This window comes from Neoarius graeffei, chromosome 5 (assembly GCF_027579695.1).
Source record: "Neoarius graeffei isolate fNeoGra1 chromosome 5, fNeoGra1.pri, whole genome shotgun sequence".
NCBI classification, from domain to species: Eukaryota; Metazoa; Chordata; class Actinopteri; order Siluriformes; family Ariidae; genus Neoarius; species Neoarius graeffei.
The window spans coordinates 62,603,825-62,618,509 of record NC_083573.1 but is presented as its reverse complement, the minus strand read 5'-3'; the positions used below and the strand labels follow the sequence as shown (position 1 = coordinate 62,618,509).

The 14,685-nt window shown below is 42.3% G+C and overlaps 1 protein-coding gene across 1 annotated transcript in view; it reads left to right on the top strand.

Annotated features, from left to right (window-relative positions):
* The window catches only part of si:ch211-1i11.3 (mitogen-activated protein kinase kinase kinase 5), an 85,877-nt gene extending 74,575 nt beyond the window's left edge, over positions 1-11,302 (top strand). Inside the window, exons 26-28 of the mRNA XM_060922196.1 lie at positions 4,465-4,553; positions 4,654-4,730; positions 9,501-11,302. Coding sequence (XP_060778179.1) covers positions 4,465-4,553; positions 4,654-4,730; positions 9,501-9,597 — 263 coding nt within the window. The 3' untranslated portion in view covers positions 9,598-11,302. The remainder of the gene's footprint in view (positions 1-4,464; positions 4,554-4,653; positions 4,731-9,500) is intronic.
* The last annotated feature ends 3,383 nt before the right edge of the window (positions 11,303-14,685 follow it).

Here is a 14,685-nt window from a genome sequence, read left to right as displayed (position 1 = left end):
GTTGTGCATTATCGAAGCTTTTTCTATTGATATTTTTGGAGCAAATAAATGGAATAAGTTTTGGAAACAGAGAGTTGGAAGTGCGTATAAAATGACCACTACTCATGCCGCCCACGGCCTAGTTGGAAAGATTGAAGCTGGAGTAACTTGGAAGGCCGATACACTACACTATTTGTCCAAGCTTCTTCAACTTCTTAACTACCCTGATCATTCCAGGTATTGGATGGTATTTGTAGGCTATTTGTTTACACTAGTACTTCAGCACTGGTCACTCTTGGATTCTCTTGGCTACAGTCACTTTTGAATAAAAACATCAGCTAAATGAGTGTAATGTAGTTGAATATTTGAATAATGTACAATATCTAAACAACAATCACCATAGAATTTATGTTGTTGATTCAGGTCCAGAATGCAGTGGTTAGTGGAAAGAAAGGAATCACGTACAGAAGAGCAGCGTATGGTGCTGGACAACACGTCTGGAGCCCGTTTGTGCTCAAAACAGATTCCATTCATAAAATCTTAAGCTTTCGTGAGTTGTTTGTGCACCTGACGACGGCACCCATTGAACCAGAAAAGAGACTATTTAAAAAGACGTTGTCCTCTGACTGAAACATGGCTGTCGTAGCTAGTTCTGCTCGACCATGTTCAGCTCCCTCGGCCTCTGCTGCTTGGCGACCCCTATTGTCTCTTGCAGGAAAGTTGTGGATTATAAGGCTTTCACTTTAGGTCAGATAGATGTACTGAATGAAACAATGTCTGACTTGTCTGCATGTAACAAAGTTCTTGTTTAAACCCCATGAAAGGTGTGACGGAGGCATGCTGTACAGCTGGCTTGTCTTCACTTGCTGACGCATGTCTGCAAACCTGATGTGTGTGGGGGGGGTTGGCTATGGATAATGTGGGATACATCATCAGCCACGCCTCGATAATAATTTAGGACTTGTTTGGACAATGAACTAATCCGTTGAGCTGTTGAAATAGTCATGCTTCATTAAGTAGGATTGTTCTCGCTAATGTATTCTGATTCTCCAAAAATGTAGACTTGAATGTAAGGACGCACCTTAAGCGATTTGTTGAGCTGTGACTGTTCAGCAGAGAATCATTAAAAATGCTTGCTTTGCAACCACATTGTAGATTATGGCTTTAAACATACACCGATCAGCTGTAACATGACGACCACTGACAGGTGAAGTGAATAACGTTTTGATTATCTCACTACGATGGCATCTGTCAAGGGGTGGGAAGCAAGAGAAGAGTCAGTTTTCAAAGTTGATTTGTTGGAAGCAGGAAAAATGGGCAAGCGTAAGGATCTGAGCGACTTTGACAAGGGCCAAACTGTGATGGCTAGATGACTGGAACCTAAACTGCTGAAAAAGTTGAAGGAGAACTAGGGATGAGAATCGAGAACTGGTTCTTGTAGAGAACCAGTTCCCAGTAGTTCAATTCCTTGGAATTGTTAGTCTGCTTGCCGAATGATTCCCTTATCAGTTCCATGGACGTGAGGACGCATTATGTTATACACGCGTGCTGTATTTGGTTCAGAAGTATCCAACATGGCATCGAGGCAGAAGCGCCCTAAAGCGTGGTTATATTTCACTAGGAAAGATGATAGTAGGGCCACTTGCAATACGTGCAAAGCTTCAATTACAATAAAAGGAGGAAATGCCTCCAACATGCTCAAACATTTGAATACGCAGCATACAATTAATTTGCATGAATCTTGCAATGTGTTTGATATGCTGCTTCGCGGTGATTCTCAAAGCGAAGCTTTCAACACCGCGTCCTCAGTCTTAAATGCTGTGGGTAACGTTAAACTCTCCTGGTCCTGTAGATTGTGTTAATGTTGGCACCATTTTTCTGCACACAAGTTGTTAATTTGCCACTCGGCCAAATGGAGCCAGCGGAGACGATGCAGAAGTCATGTTAATAATGACCCCAGACACGCGCACACTGTCGTGCTAATTTTTCTGCATAAAAATTATTGTAAATTATTATTTTTTCATGCCAGTTTTAATTTTATTCTAATTTTTTATATACTTTACATTAAAGACTTAATGTAAACAAACCCATTTCTACTGTATTTTATTTCCTAACCCAATGAGAATTGATAAGAGAATCGATAAGGAATCAAGTCAATAAGTGATATCGATAATGGAATCTGAATTGCTAAATTCTTATCAGTTCCCAACCCTAAGGGGAACTGAAGGCAAATTTATTTTTTTAAATCAAAATTCTATTTATCTCATTTTATTAAATATCGGAATGCGTTTTTGATCGCTATTTTGTCGCTGCTGTAGCAAGTTCTGAGTGTTTGAAATATGCTCTCTAGTATATCAGTCCATATGTCAAAGCAACGGCTGTAAACGAGATTCGTTGAGACCTGTGCGAGACGTCGTAGGACGGAAGTAAAACGTACAGCGGAAATCAAAGTGACCAGCGTTGTCAAGACACGCGTGCCCTCTTTTGAATGCTGATGGAATCAAGCCGGAAGTTTTGTTCGTTTTGATAGCAATCAGGAAAGTTTGAAAAAAGTAGGCAGCAATCGTCATTCAAGCTCGTTTTTGTGCAATATTTCGTTTGGAAAACAGTTTTCAAAATGGTGGCACTGACACCTGGCTGACATTTTGACGTTTCGAAGTCTCGTGAAGATCGCGCGGATAACCGACGCCTGCCGTGGACCAAACGAACTGCGTTCAACGTGGCTAAAAATCGAATAGGCTGAGGAGTATAATATTTAATTGCCAATACGAGTCACGATGGGGCGGCAAGGTGGTGTAGTAGTTAGCGCTGTCGCCTCACAGCAAGAAGGTCCGGGTTCGAGCCCCGTGGCCGGCGAGGGCCTTTCTGTGCGGAGTTTGCATGTTCTCCCCGTGTCCGCGTGGGTTTCCTCCGGGTGCTCCGGTTTCCCCCACAGTCCAAAGACATGCAGGTTAGGTTAACTGGTGACTCTAAATTGACCGTAGGTGTGAATGTGAGTGTGAATGATTGTCTGTGTCTATGTGTCAGCCCTGTGATGACCTGGCGACTTGTCCAGGGTGTACCCCGCCTTTCGCCCCTAGTCAGCTGGGATAGGCTCCAGCTTGCCTGCGACCCTGTAGAACAGGATAAAGCGGCTACAGATGATATGAGATGAGACGAGTCACGATATAAGGTTACTAAAACCGAAAACATAACTGAATAACACGTTAATTAAGAAATAAAGCAAGTTTAAAAAAAGACTTCAGTTCCCCTTTAACGCTGGCTAAAACAGAAAGGTGTCCGCAGTAACTACTTTTCAACAGTTTTTGCTCCAGTAGCTCTTCTGTGGGATTGGACCATATGGGCTAGTATTTGTGCCCCATGCGAATCAGTGAGCCTTCAACACCTGTGACCCTGTCGCTGGTTCACTGGTTGTCCTTTCTCGGACCACTTTTGGTTGGTACTAATCACTGCATACCAGGAACACCCCACAAGATGTGCTGTTTTGAAGATGCTCAGACCCAGTCATAGTCATCACAATTTGGCCCTTATCAAAGTCGCTCAGATCTTTACACTTGCCCATTTTTTTTTTTTCCTGCTTCCAACACATCAACCTTGAGAACGGACTGTTCTCTTGCTGCCTCATTTATCCCACCCCTCGACCGGTGCCACTGTAATGAGATAATCAGCGTTATTCGTGTCACCCGTCAGTGGTTTTAATGTTACGGCTGATCGGTGTATTTTGTGGTGTATATACAAAGTGTGCCTGTGTGTAGCTGAATTAGAGGTAACTTTGAAGAAAGAAATTGTACCTTGTGATTGTCCTTTTCAACTCCTGTGTGTTTGAGACACAAAGTGGGGAGAAAAACATGTACATCTCCATATTTGTCTTGTCAGCAACAATCTAATCAGCTAGCTGAGGAATAATGAATATTTACATTCTCAAAATGGTGAACTGCTTAGTCAGTTATAGGTTTAACAAGCTAGTATGACTTATCTAAATGATTTAGATAAATCATGTATGTACAACGTAACTTATTTAAGAGTGAAGTGCTCCATTGTTTGCTGCCGATGCTGTGAGCAGCCATGCTTTATTTGTTGACTTTACTTGCTGAACTCGGGGTTGAGGAGACCATCCCAACTTCACAAGTACGAATTTGGAGTTCAGTGGGCTTTGTTCAGAGGTTGGAAAGGAGTTTTAGTCAAACACAACGTATACTTCACTCACGGACGTAAGTGGGGGGGGAAAGACACTGCGTGTAGCAAACATGCAGGACAAATAGTTGTGTTTTGGTGGGGAGATGGATAAAGGCTCCTGAAACTGAAATGCTGGAAGAAACTGAAATATTTCCCTACTCTTTATAGGAATTGGCTTTGAGTGTATTTCGTGGTTGGCATGGTGCCATTGCACAAGAATACGCCAGCTTTCTCTTTCTAAATGTGTGCCAGTCGTGAAAGATAAATCAGTTGTGAAAGAGATGAATCGTGTTTCATTATCCCGTGCAGATAATAAGGCTGTCTGCCATAACGCTCAGACCCTGGCCATGGTGCACTGGCTGAAAGCTGTCCCAGTGGATGAACACACCATAAACACAGTGAGTGTGGCTCTTTTACACTTCATTCATCACTGACCTGCAGAGAATCTTACATATCCCATCATTACTGTGTGAAAGTAAATGGAAATTCCTTGTCCAGCTCGTGTCTCATGGCTTCACGTTAGACATCCTGCTCCATATGGCCTGCAAAGATGACCTCAAGTACTGTGACATCAAGTAAGCATTTGTTCAATCTGTCATATTTCATTAACTGTGCAAGGGGTGGACAAATCATTCGCAAGTGAAAGCTCTGCTGCACTGCGTCAAGCAAAATTTGTTTTGTCAGCAAGGTGTTGGGCAACATTTCAGCTGTGACGTGCTGTTCTTTCCCACATCATACAGTGGGGCAAAAAAGTATTTAGTCAGCCACCAATTGTGCAAGTTCTCCCACTTAAAAAGATGAGAGGCCTGTAATTTTCATCATAGGTACACTTCAACTATGAGAGACAGAATGGGGGGAAAGAATCCAGGAAATCACATTGTAGGATTTTTAATGAATTAATTGGTAAATTCTTCGGTAAAATAAGTATTTGGTCACCTACAAACAAGCAAGATTTCTGGCTCTCACAGACCTGTAACAACTTCTTTAAGAGGCTCCTCTGTCCTCCACTCGTTACCTGTATTAATGGCACCTGTTTGAACTTATCAGTATAAAAGACACCTGTCCACAACCTCAAACAGTCACACTCCAAACTCCACTATGGCTAAGACCAAAGAGCTGTCAAAGGACACCAGAAACAAAATTGTAGACCTGCACCAGGCTGGGAAGACTGAATCTGCAATAGGTAAGCAGCTTGGTGTGAAGAAATCAACTGTGGGAGCAATTATTAGAAAATGGAAGACATACAAGAGCATTGATAATCTCCCTCGATCTGGGGCTCCACGCAAGATCTCACCCCGTGGGGTCAAAATGATCACAAGAACGGTGAGCAAAAATCCCAGAACCACACGGGGGGACCTAGTGAATGACCTGCAGAGAGCTGGGACCAAAGTAACAAAGGCTACCATCAGTAACACACTACGCCGCCAGGGACTCAAATCCTGCAGTGCCAGACGTGTCCCCCTGCTTAAGCCAGTACATGTCCAGGCCCGTCTGAAGTTTGCTAGAGAGCATTTGGATGATCCAGAAGAGGATTGGGAGAATGTCTTATGGTCAGATGAAACCAAAATAGAACTTTTTGGTAAAAACTCAACTTGTCGTGTTTGGAGGAGAAAGAATGCTGAGTTGCATCCAAAGAACACCATACCTACTGTGAAGCATGGGGGTGGAAACATCATGCTTTGGGGCTGTTTTTCTGCAAAGGGACCAGGACGACTGATCCGTGTAAAGGAAAGAATGAATGGGGCCATGTATCGTGAGATTTTGAGTGAAAACCTCCTTCCATCAGCAAGGGCATTGAAGATGAAACGTGGCTGGGTCTTTCAGCATGACAATGATCCCAAACACACCGCCCGGGCAACGAAGGAGTGGCTTTGTAAGAAGCATTTCAAGGTCCTGGAGTGGCCTAGCCAGGCTCCAGATCTCAACCCCATAGAAAATCTTTGGAGGGAGTTGAAAGTCCGTGTTGCCCAGCGACAGCCCCAAAACATCACTGCTCTAGAGGAGATCTGCATGGAGGAATGGGCCAAAATACCAGCAACAGTGTGTGAAAACCTTGTGAAGACTTACAGAAAACGTTTGACCTCTGTCATTGCCAACAAAGGGTATATAACAAAGTATTGAGATGAACTTTTGTTATTGACCAAATACTTATTTTCCACCATAATTTGCCAATAAATTCTTTAAAAATCATACAATGTGATTTTCTGGATTTTTTTTTTCTCATTTTGTCTCTCATAGTTGAAGTGTACCTATGATGAAAATTACAGGCCTCTCTCATCTTTTTAAGTGGGAGAACTTGCACAATTGGTGACTGACTAAATACTTTTTTGCCCCACTGTATGTTAAAATGGATTTGGGTGCAGCTAGCATCTTTTATTTTCTCTCAATATGGAGTGTGTCACCACAAAATGAGTCCAGTTGTTTTATTGGATATCCTAAATCTACAGTTATCTTTAAAATAAGGGGTCGTGAGATCATATGACCACAAGGCCAATGAGCTGCTGCCATGGCGTGGCGTCTGTCGTCCGTCTGTCATCCACAATTCAGTTAAATCGTATCTCCTCTCTTAGTTCTCTATGGGTTTCCATTCCGATTGTTTTGTCTGAAAGACTCCTCACTCCACAAAACTTGGTCATTGTTTTGTCAAAGTTTTTGCTAATGAGTTAGTAATTAGGCCAAATGAACAAATTTTCCAGGTCTCTCATTAGAATTTTATCGTCTCTCTACTTTCTCATCTGATTTCAGTTCTGATCGATGTTTTGGATAGATCTTCATTTGAGAAACAAAACTTGGTCGTTTGTTGGCTGATTTTCCTGTTGTAAATAATTTGTTGACAACTTTTATTTTCATTTAAATTGTATCTCCTCCCTCAGTTCTCAGTGGATTTCAGTTCTGATTGATTTTGTTTCAAAGAGCTCGACCTTCTGCACAAAACCTGGTCATTGTATTGTCGAATTATTATTATTATTATTATTATTATTATTATTATTTATTTTTGCGCTAACGAACTGCTAATTAGGTCACCTTAATTAATTTTGGGACTTCTCATTATAATTGTATCTCCTCTTGCAGTTCTCACCTGATTTCAGTTCTGATCGATGTTTTGGGTAGATCTTTGCTTTAAGAACAAAACTTGGTCGTTTGTTACTAATTTTCCTGTCGTAAACAATGTGATTTGATTAGAACTTTGTTTATTTTCAGTTAAATCATGTCTCCTCCCTCAGTTCTCAGTGGATTTCAGTTCTGATTGATTTTGTTTGAAAGAACTCGACCTTCTGCACAAAACCTGGTCAATGTATTCTCAATTTTTTGCTAACAAATTAGTAATTGGGTCAGTTTAACAAATTTTCTGACTAGAATCGTATCTCCTCTCGCAGTTCTCACCCGATTTCAGTTCTGATCGATGTTTTGGGTAAATCTTCCCATGGGGAACAAAAATGTAGTCCTTTTTGTTGACTTTCCTGTTGTAAACAATTTGTCGTGGAGGTTGGTCCTCTCTGGGTGGCAGGGTGGTGTAGGGGTTAACACTGTCGCCTCACAGCAAGAAGGTTCTGACAACAGTACAAAGACAACTTATCAAATGTTGAAACTGAATTTTTTTTTTTTTTTTTTTTTTTTGAATTTGGTGCCAACAGCATGTTTCAAAAAAGTTTGGACAAGGCAACAAAAGACTGGAAAAGTTGTGCAATATTAGAAATGAGGTTAACTGGCAACAGATTGATAACATACGTTGGATATATAAAAAAGAGCATCCCAGGGAGGATGGGGAGGGTTTCACCACTCTGTGAAAAACTGTGTAGGCAAATCGTGCAACAATTTAAGAATTGTGATGAATTGTTATGAAATGTGGGGATCACGGGCAGCACGGTGGTGTAGTGGTTAGCGCTGTCGCCTCACAGCAAGAAGGTCCTGGGTTCGAGCCCCGCAGCTGATGGGGGTCTTTTCTGTGCGGAGTTTGCATGTTCTTCCTGTGTCCGCGTGGGTTTCCTCCGGGTGCTCCGGTTTCCTCTACAGTCCAAAGACATGCAGGTTAGGTTAACTGGTGACTCTAAATTGACCGTAGGTGTGAATGTGAGTGTGAATGGGTGTCTGTGTCAGCCCTGCGATGACCTGGCGACTTGTCCAGGGTGTACCCCGCCTCTCACCTATAGCTGGGATAGGCTCCAGCTTGCCTGCGACCCTGCACAGGATAAACGGCTACAGATAATGGGTTGGTCCTCTCTCACGTTGTTGCATTTCAGTTTGGTTTGTTGTTTTGGTCGTCATGGTGATTTTGATGGCAGGCCAGACGAGCTGCTACGTCCTTGACGTTCTGGTTTGTTAAATTTGGTGCAGCCAATCCAGACAAACTAGTGAGAGTGTTGACGTTATCATCTTAATACAAAATCAAGTTTGGAGAAACTCAGCTGTGAACTTTTGCGATGTGTAAATTGAAATGAATGCATAGCTCACATGTCTTTGGCCAGCGAAGTCATGTTTATAGGTTGTTTTACAGCATATTATATTTTGGTGATGGATACATTGTAGATTAAGGACTGTATTTACAGCAAAGTTAGACCTAACTACATGGGCGGCCATGTGACACAAACAATTAAGATGAAAAAACCAAAACTCACAGACCAGCCAAGGAGGGCATTAATCAGAGATGCAACAAAGACACCAAAGATACTTAAAGTACAGGAAGTCATCGCCTAATAGTTAGAGAAGCAGCTTTGGGATCAAAAGGTCACTGGTTCGATTCCCTGGACCAACAGGAATGACTGAAGTGCCCTTGAGCAAGGCACCTAACCCCCAACTGCTCCCCAGGCTGCTCTGGATATGTTGTACATCGCTCCAGATAAGAGCGTCTGTTAAATGCCATTAATGTCATGTAATTATGTGGATAAATGTTTTGATGCACTCCTGTTTCAAATTGCTGTATCTCAGAATGAACTTTGAATACGCTGGACTTTTGTTGTGACTTGCCCCATGTTTAACTATTAAACTTTATTTTGCTCAGTTTCATCAGCTTTTCCACATACCTGCGAGCTCCTACAGTAATTCCGAAAAGCATCCATTCACACTAGTGTACCTAGTCCAAAAAGGGCAGTGTACATCACACCACTATAAAGCACATCAAGTTTGCACATACATGGCAGAAGAAAAGCAAGTAGGACTTCTTTTTTTTTTTTCGTTTTCTTTTTCTAGTTGTCGATCCTGCTCGTCTTTTGGTGGGAATCTACAAATAAAAAAAAAGAAATAGCTTGGACACCGATTTGTCCATCACTGTGCGTGTGAGGTCTTGAATCTCTGCAAAATGATGTCTTGAATTTATCCTGAAATTGTCTTTGGGTGTGTATTCACAGAGGTGGGATGGTGTGTTGTCTTTGGAGAGCCATTTCTGCCCAGAGGAAGAGTAACCGGAGTGTGGTCACGGAGGACAGTGAAGAAACCATACTCTGACCAACCACTCACTCTGGGACTTGAGGGTTGTATGAGCTCAGTGAGCTTTTAATATTTTTCTGTCTGGAGACATGTGCCTTTCACGTGGGACCTTGATTGATTTATTCCGGTTCATTGGGGAAGATGAGCAATGATGTTGAAATTGCTGCCTTTTCTAAAATGATGACGTACTCACTCTGTATGCATGTTCTTACGTTCTCTTTTCTGTGTATTCAAATGTGTGTTCGTGTATGCGTACGCATAGGGGAAAGGGGTTTATTTCAGACCCATAAGGTTTTTAGTTTGGCTCTCTTGGAGAACCTTTTAAGCATTGTATGTAGAACCCAACAACAGTGTTCCCTCATCAAAGAGGGTTCTACATACAATCCCTTCAGGGAGTTTACTATCCAAAGAACTCCTAGAAAACCTTTTTATGAGTGTGTTTGTGTAACTATATTATATATAGTTAATAAGATTTTAGATATCCAGACAGGCAAGAAGTAAAAGGGAAAAAACAAGCGTCTTATGTTAAGGTCTCACATAGCCGGTTGATCTGTGAGAACCGTGATGGGGCTTACTGTGGCCATTCCGGCAGATTTTGGAACTGACTGTCTCATAAATTTGGACGGAGTAAATATGCAAATGAAGCCACAGTAGACGTGATGGAAAACACCGGTAAAACCAGTGGTGGCAGCGACGTATGGCCTTTGAGCAATAACGGCAGCGTGTATGGTTTTCATGATTGCAGTACGGCATAGCCACAGCAAGATGAAATAAACCATGCCCCCGTGGCAAACTTTTCACTTTCTGCAGAATGTTGTTCCATGAACAGTTTGAGCTCGGTGGTTGCGACGGAATGCTATGGTAACCCATGGTTACTGTGCTCCATACCGTAATTCCATACTGTGGATGAATTCATCTGACGCTTGACCCACGGCACTTTTCAACACAATGAAATTTTCCGGGCATAGAAGCCACGCCTTCTCGGTTGTCAAGGTAGCTTGACAACCGCGTATTCTGACCGAAGGGCCCGGAACGTGTGTCAGTTGACCCCCAGAAGGCTCGAAATCATCTTCCATTAAGTGATTTCTAGCTATGTGAGACCTTAGCGTTAGGAAGCTGTTAAGCCAAAACCATTGCCAGAACAGTTTGTGATGTGCCTTGATAAACCTGTGGAGCTGCATTGGACGTACTGTATAAACACCATTCTTCCAAAAGATAGTCTCTCATCGAACGCCAAAATCTCCCATAGCTGTTCAGTTGGGTTGAGATCTAGTGAGTGAAGGTTACAGCATCATTTTCATATTCAACAAACCAGGATAGGAATGTTTCATCAGAGAAGGTAATCAGTTAGAACAACTTCGGATTGATCTGATTGACGGTAACTGCTAAGGGAAAAAGTGGACCCAAAGAATGCCAGAAAATGTCCCCACAGCATAACAGCCACTGTTTTTTGTTTTTGTTTTTTTTCCTTTAGTTTGTTTCCTGTGTGTATGCACAGCCGTGGGAAGGCATGGGATTTAACATTTTATTTATTTTGAATGTCGGATGTTTTCACCTCCATCAGTTTCAGCAGCAGTTTGTTTGCCTTAGACAGCTGATGAATTGTGAACTGTTTCAAAAGGTCTGTTTCTGTGGAAACTTTGTACTTCTACTGTGTCTGTGAAGAATCTCAGTCATCCAGGTACATAGTAATCTGTGGTTGGTAGAAGGGAGCAACTGGACTTGCTTGAAGATTCTTGAAAACGTTTCGCCTCTCATCCTAAAGGCTTCCTCAGTTCTGTCTGACTAATAGGGAGTATCCAGTATTTATCCTCCCATGGATCATCATAGAATCAGAATGCTGATGGCTGCATTGTAGGCGGCTGATAAAAGATGTCATAGACACCCACCTCTGTTCAGTGATGGTCGTTCCAGGTTGACAAAAATGAACGATCCTCTCTGGCTAAGAAAAATGAACGATCCTCTCTTAGGCTACGTTTACATTAGACCGTATCTGTCTCGTTTTCTTCGCGGATGCACTGTCCGTTTACATTAAACCGCCTGGAAACGCCGGGAAACGGGAATCCGCCAGCGTCCACGTATTCAATCCAGATCGTGTCAGCTCCGGTGCTGTGTAAACATTCAGAATACGCGGATACGCTGTGCCGAGCTCTAGCTGGCGTCTCATTGGACAACGTCACTGTGACATCCACCTTCCTGATTCGCTGGCGTTGGTCATGTGACGCGACTGCTGAAAAACGGCGCGGACTTCCGCCTTGTATCACCTTTCATTAAAGAGTATAAAAGTATGAAAATACTGCAAATACTGATGCAAATACTGCCCATTGTGTAGTTATGATTGTCTTTAGGCTTGCCATCCTTCCACTTGCAAGTGGTAAGTGATGTGCGCTGGGATCACACACACAGCGGCTCAGTCCCGAATCACTGCTTGTTCACTTCACTCGTGTGCTCTGTGAGCTGCGCAAGGCCGAAGTGCGCACCCTCCAGAGGGCACTCGCTGTTCAGGGCGGAGTGATTTGGAGCGCAGGATGCCTGCGGAGCCGAGCGTATCCGTGTATTGGCGTTGCTGTGTGCACGCAAATCGTGTATTGGTGTTGCTGTGTGCACACTAATCATTTTAAAAACGTTAATCTGATGATCCGCTGATACGGTCTAATATAAACATGGGCTTAGCCAGAGAGGATCGTTCATTTTTGTCAACCTGGAACGACCATCACTGAACAGAGGTGGGTGTCTGTGACATCTTTTATCAGCCACCTACAATGCAGCCATCAGCATTCTGATTCGGATTCTATGATGATCCATGAGAGGATAAATACTGGATACTCCCTATTAGTCAGACAGAACTGAGGAAGCCTTTAGGATGAGAGGCGAAACGTTTTCAAGAATCTTCAAGCAAGTCCAGTTGCTCCCTTCTACCAACCACAGATTACTTCTACTGTGATTTTTAGCATGTCTGTTTATTCCTGAAGTGCTCTCCAGTTATTTCATGGATTCTTCAGAATTAGACACAATTTGAACATGACCTGTAACGGGTACTTTATTTAAAGCTTCCAGATTCCAATGAACCCACTTTATTATTTACTGCAACTGTAAGGCGGCTTCTAACACTAACAGCTTTCCAAATGAATGGACATTAAAGCAATCTGTTATTTCAACAAGTTCTGATTCATTGTGTTTGATTTTTACTCTCACTCAGCAGAGGTGGACAGTACCGAAGTACGTTTACTTAAGTACACTTTTTGAGTATCTGTATGTCATACACGACAACCTTTAGTTCTCCATGCCCTTACAAAATCTGTATTTTTCCCTTACATACGCCCATGAGCCCTTCTACACGAGAAATTCCAATATATAATCCAAAGCACCGATTGTTCTATTCCACATTATAGACTCCTATTGTAATAGGCATATTTATCACACTGCATCAAGTTAAAGGGATCAAATAAGTGTATACTGAATAAAAAGAAATTTTAGATCCCAGAGAAAACAACTGAATTAAAAAGGACTATATGTACAGTCAAGTAAACAATTATCTACTAAAGAGAATGACTGAACTATAAATTTAATTATTTAATATACATTGTATCAGTAATACCAGAATTATTGATGTAAATTTTGCAAATAAGATGTCTCATCTCATTATCTGTAGCCGCTTTATCCTGTTCTACAGAGTCACAGGCAAGCTGGAGCCTATCCCAGCTGACTACGGGCGAAAGGCGGGGTACACCCTGGACAAGTTGCCAGGTCATCACGGGGCCGACACATAGACACAGACAACCATTCACACTCACATTCACACCTACGCTCAATTTAGAGTCACCAGTTAACCTAACCTGCATGTCTTTGGACTGTGGGGGAAACCGGAGCACCCGGAGGAAACCCACGCGGACACGGGGAGAACATGCAAACTCCGCACAGAAAGGCCCTCGCTGGCCACGGGGCTCGAACCCGGGACCTTCTTGCTGTGAGGCGACGGCGCTAACCACTACACCACCGTGCCACCCCCAAATAAGATTGTATTAATATTAAATAGTTCATAAAAATTACCCAAAGTTCTATTTGACAAGTGCCATCACCTACAATATTACATTCCACCAAAGAAAATTACTTGAAACACAACAGCAGTACTAAGTAGGTCTGTTAATTAAAGTAGTAGGTTACAGGTAATAAATTACAGCGCTCTCCACAATTATTGGCACCCCTGGTTAAGATGTGTTAAAAGCCTTAAAAATAAATTCAATTTTTATTGCAGAAGCATAATCTCACACTGAAAACTGTAGAAAAATGTAACCCTTAAGTCAAGTGAATTTAAAAAAATAATAAAATCCCTGACTAAGAAATAATTATTTTTCATAAAATCACCTGTTCCACAATTATTGGCGCCCATAATTCCTAGAAAATAAATGTAATTGAAGCATTTCTGTCATTTCTACTGTAGTTTATAAAGTTGATCAGAGTATCTAGGAACCTTTAATTAGTAATTCCTCACATCCTGTTTCCCTGGGGTATAAATATGATGTGACACAAAGGCCTATTTCTCTTATCCACTCTTCAACATGGGAAAGACAAGAGAACACACCATTCAAGTAAGGCAGATGTGTGTCAACCTTCATAAGTCAGGCAATGATCAAGATAGAGCTTTTTGGCAACAAACACTCTAATACATCACAAAAGATGAGTATGCGGAAAAGCACCTCATGCCCACTGTGAAGTATGGGGGAGGATCGGTGATGCTGTGGACCTGTTTCTCTTCCAGAGGCCCTGGAAACCTTGTTAGGGTGCATGGCATCATGAACTCTTTGAAATACCAGAAAATTTTAAATCAAAATCTGGTGGCCTCTGCCCGAAAGCTGAAGATGGGTCGTCACTGGGTTTTTCAGCAAAATAATGACCCTAAACATGGCCAAATCTCCACAAAAATGGTTCACCAGACACAAAATCAAGCTCCTCCCATGGCCATCTCAGTCCCCAGACCTCAACCCAATTGAAAACCTGTGGGGTGAGCTGAAGAGGAGAGTGCATAGGAGAGGACCCAGGACTCTGGATGATTTAGAGAGATTGTGCAAAGAGGAATGGTCGAAGATCCCCCTCTCTGTATTCTCC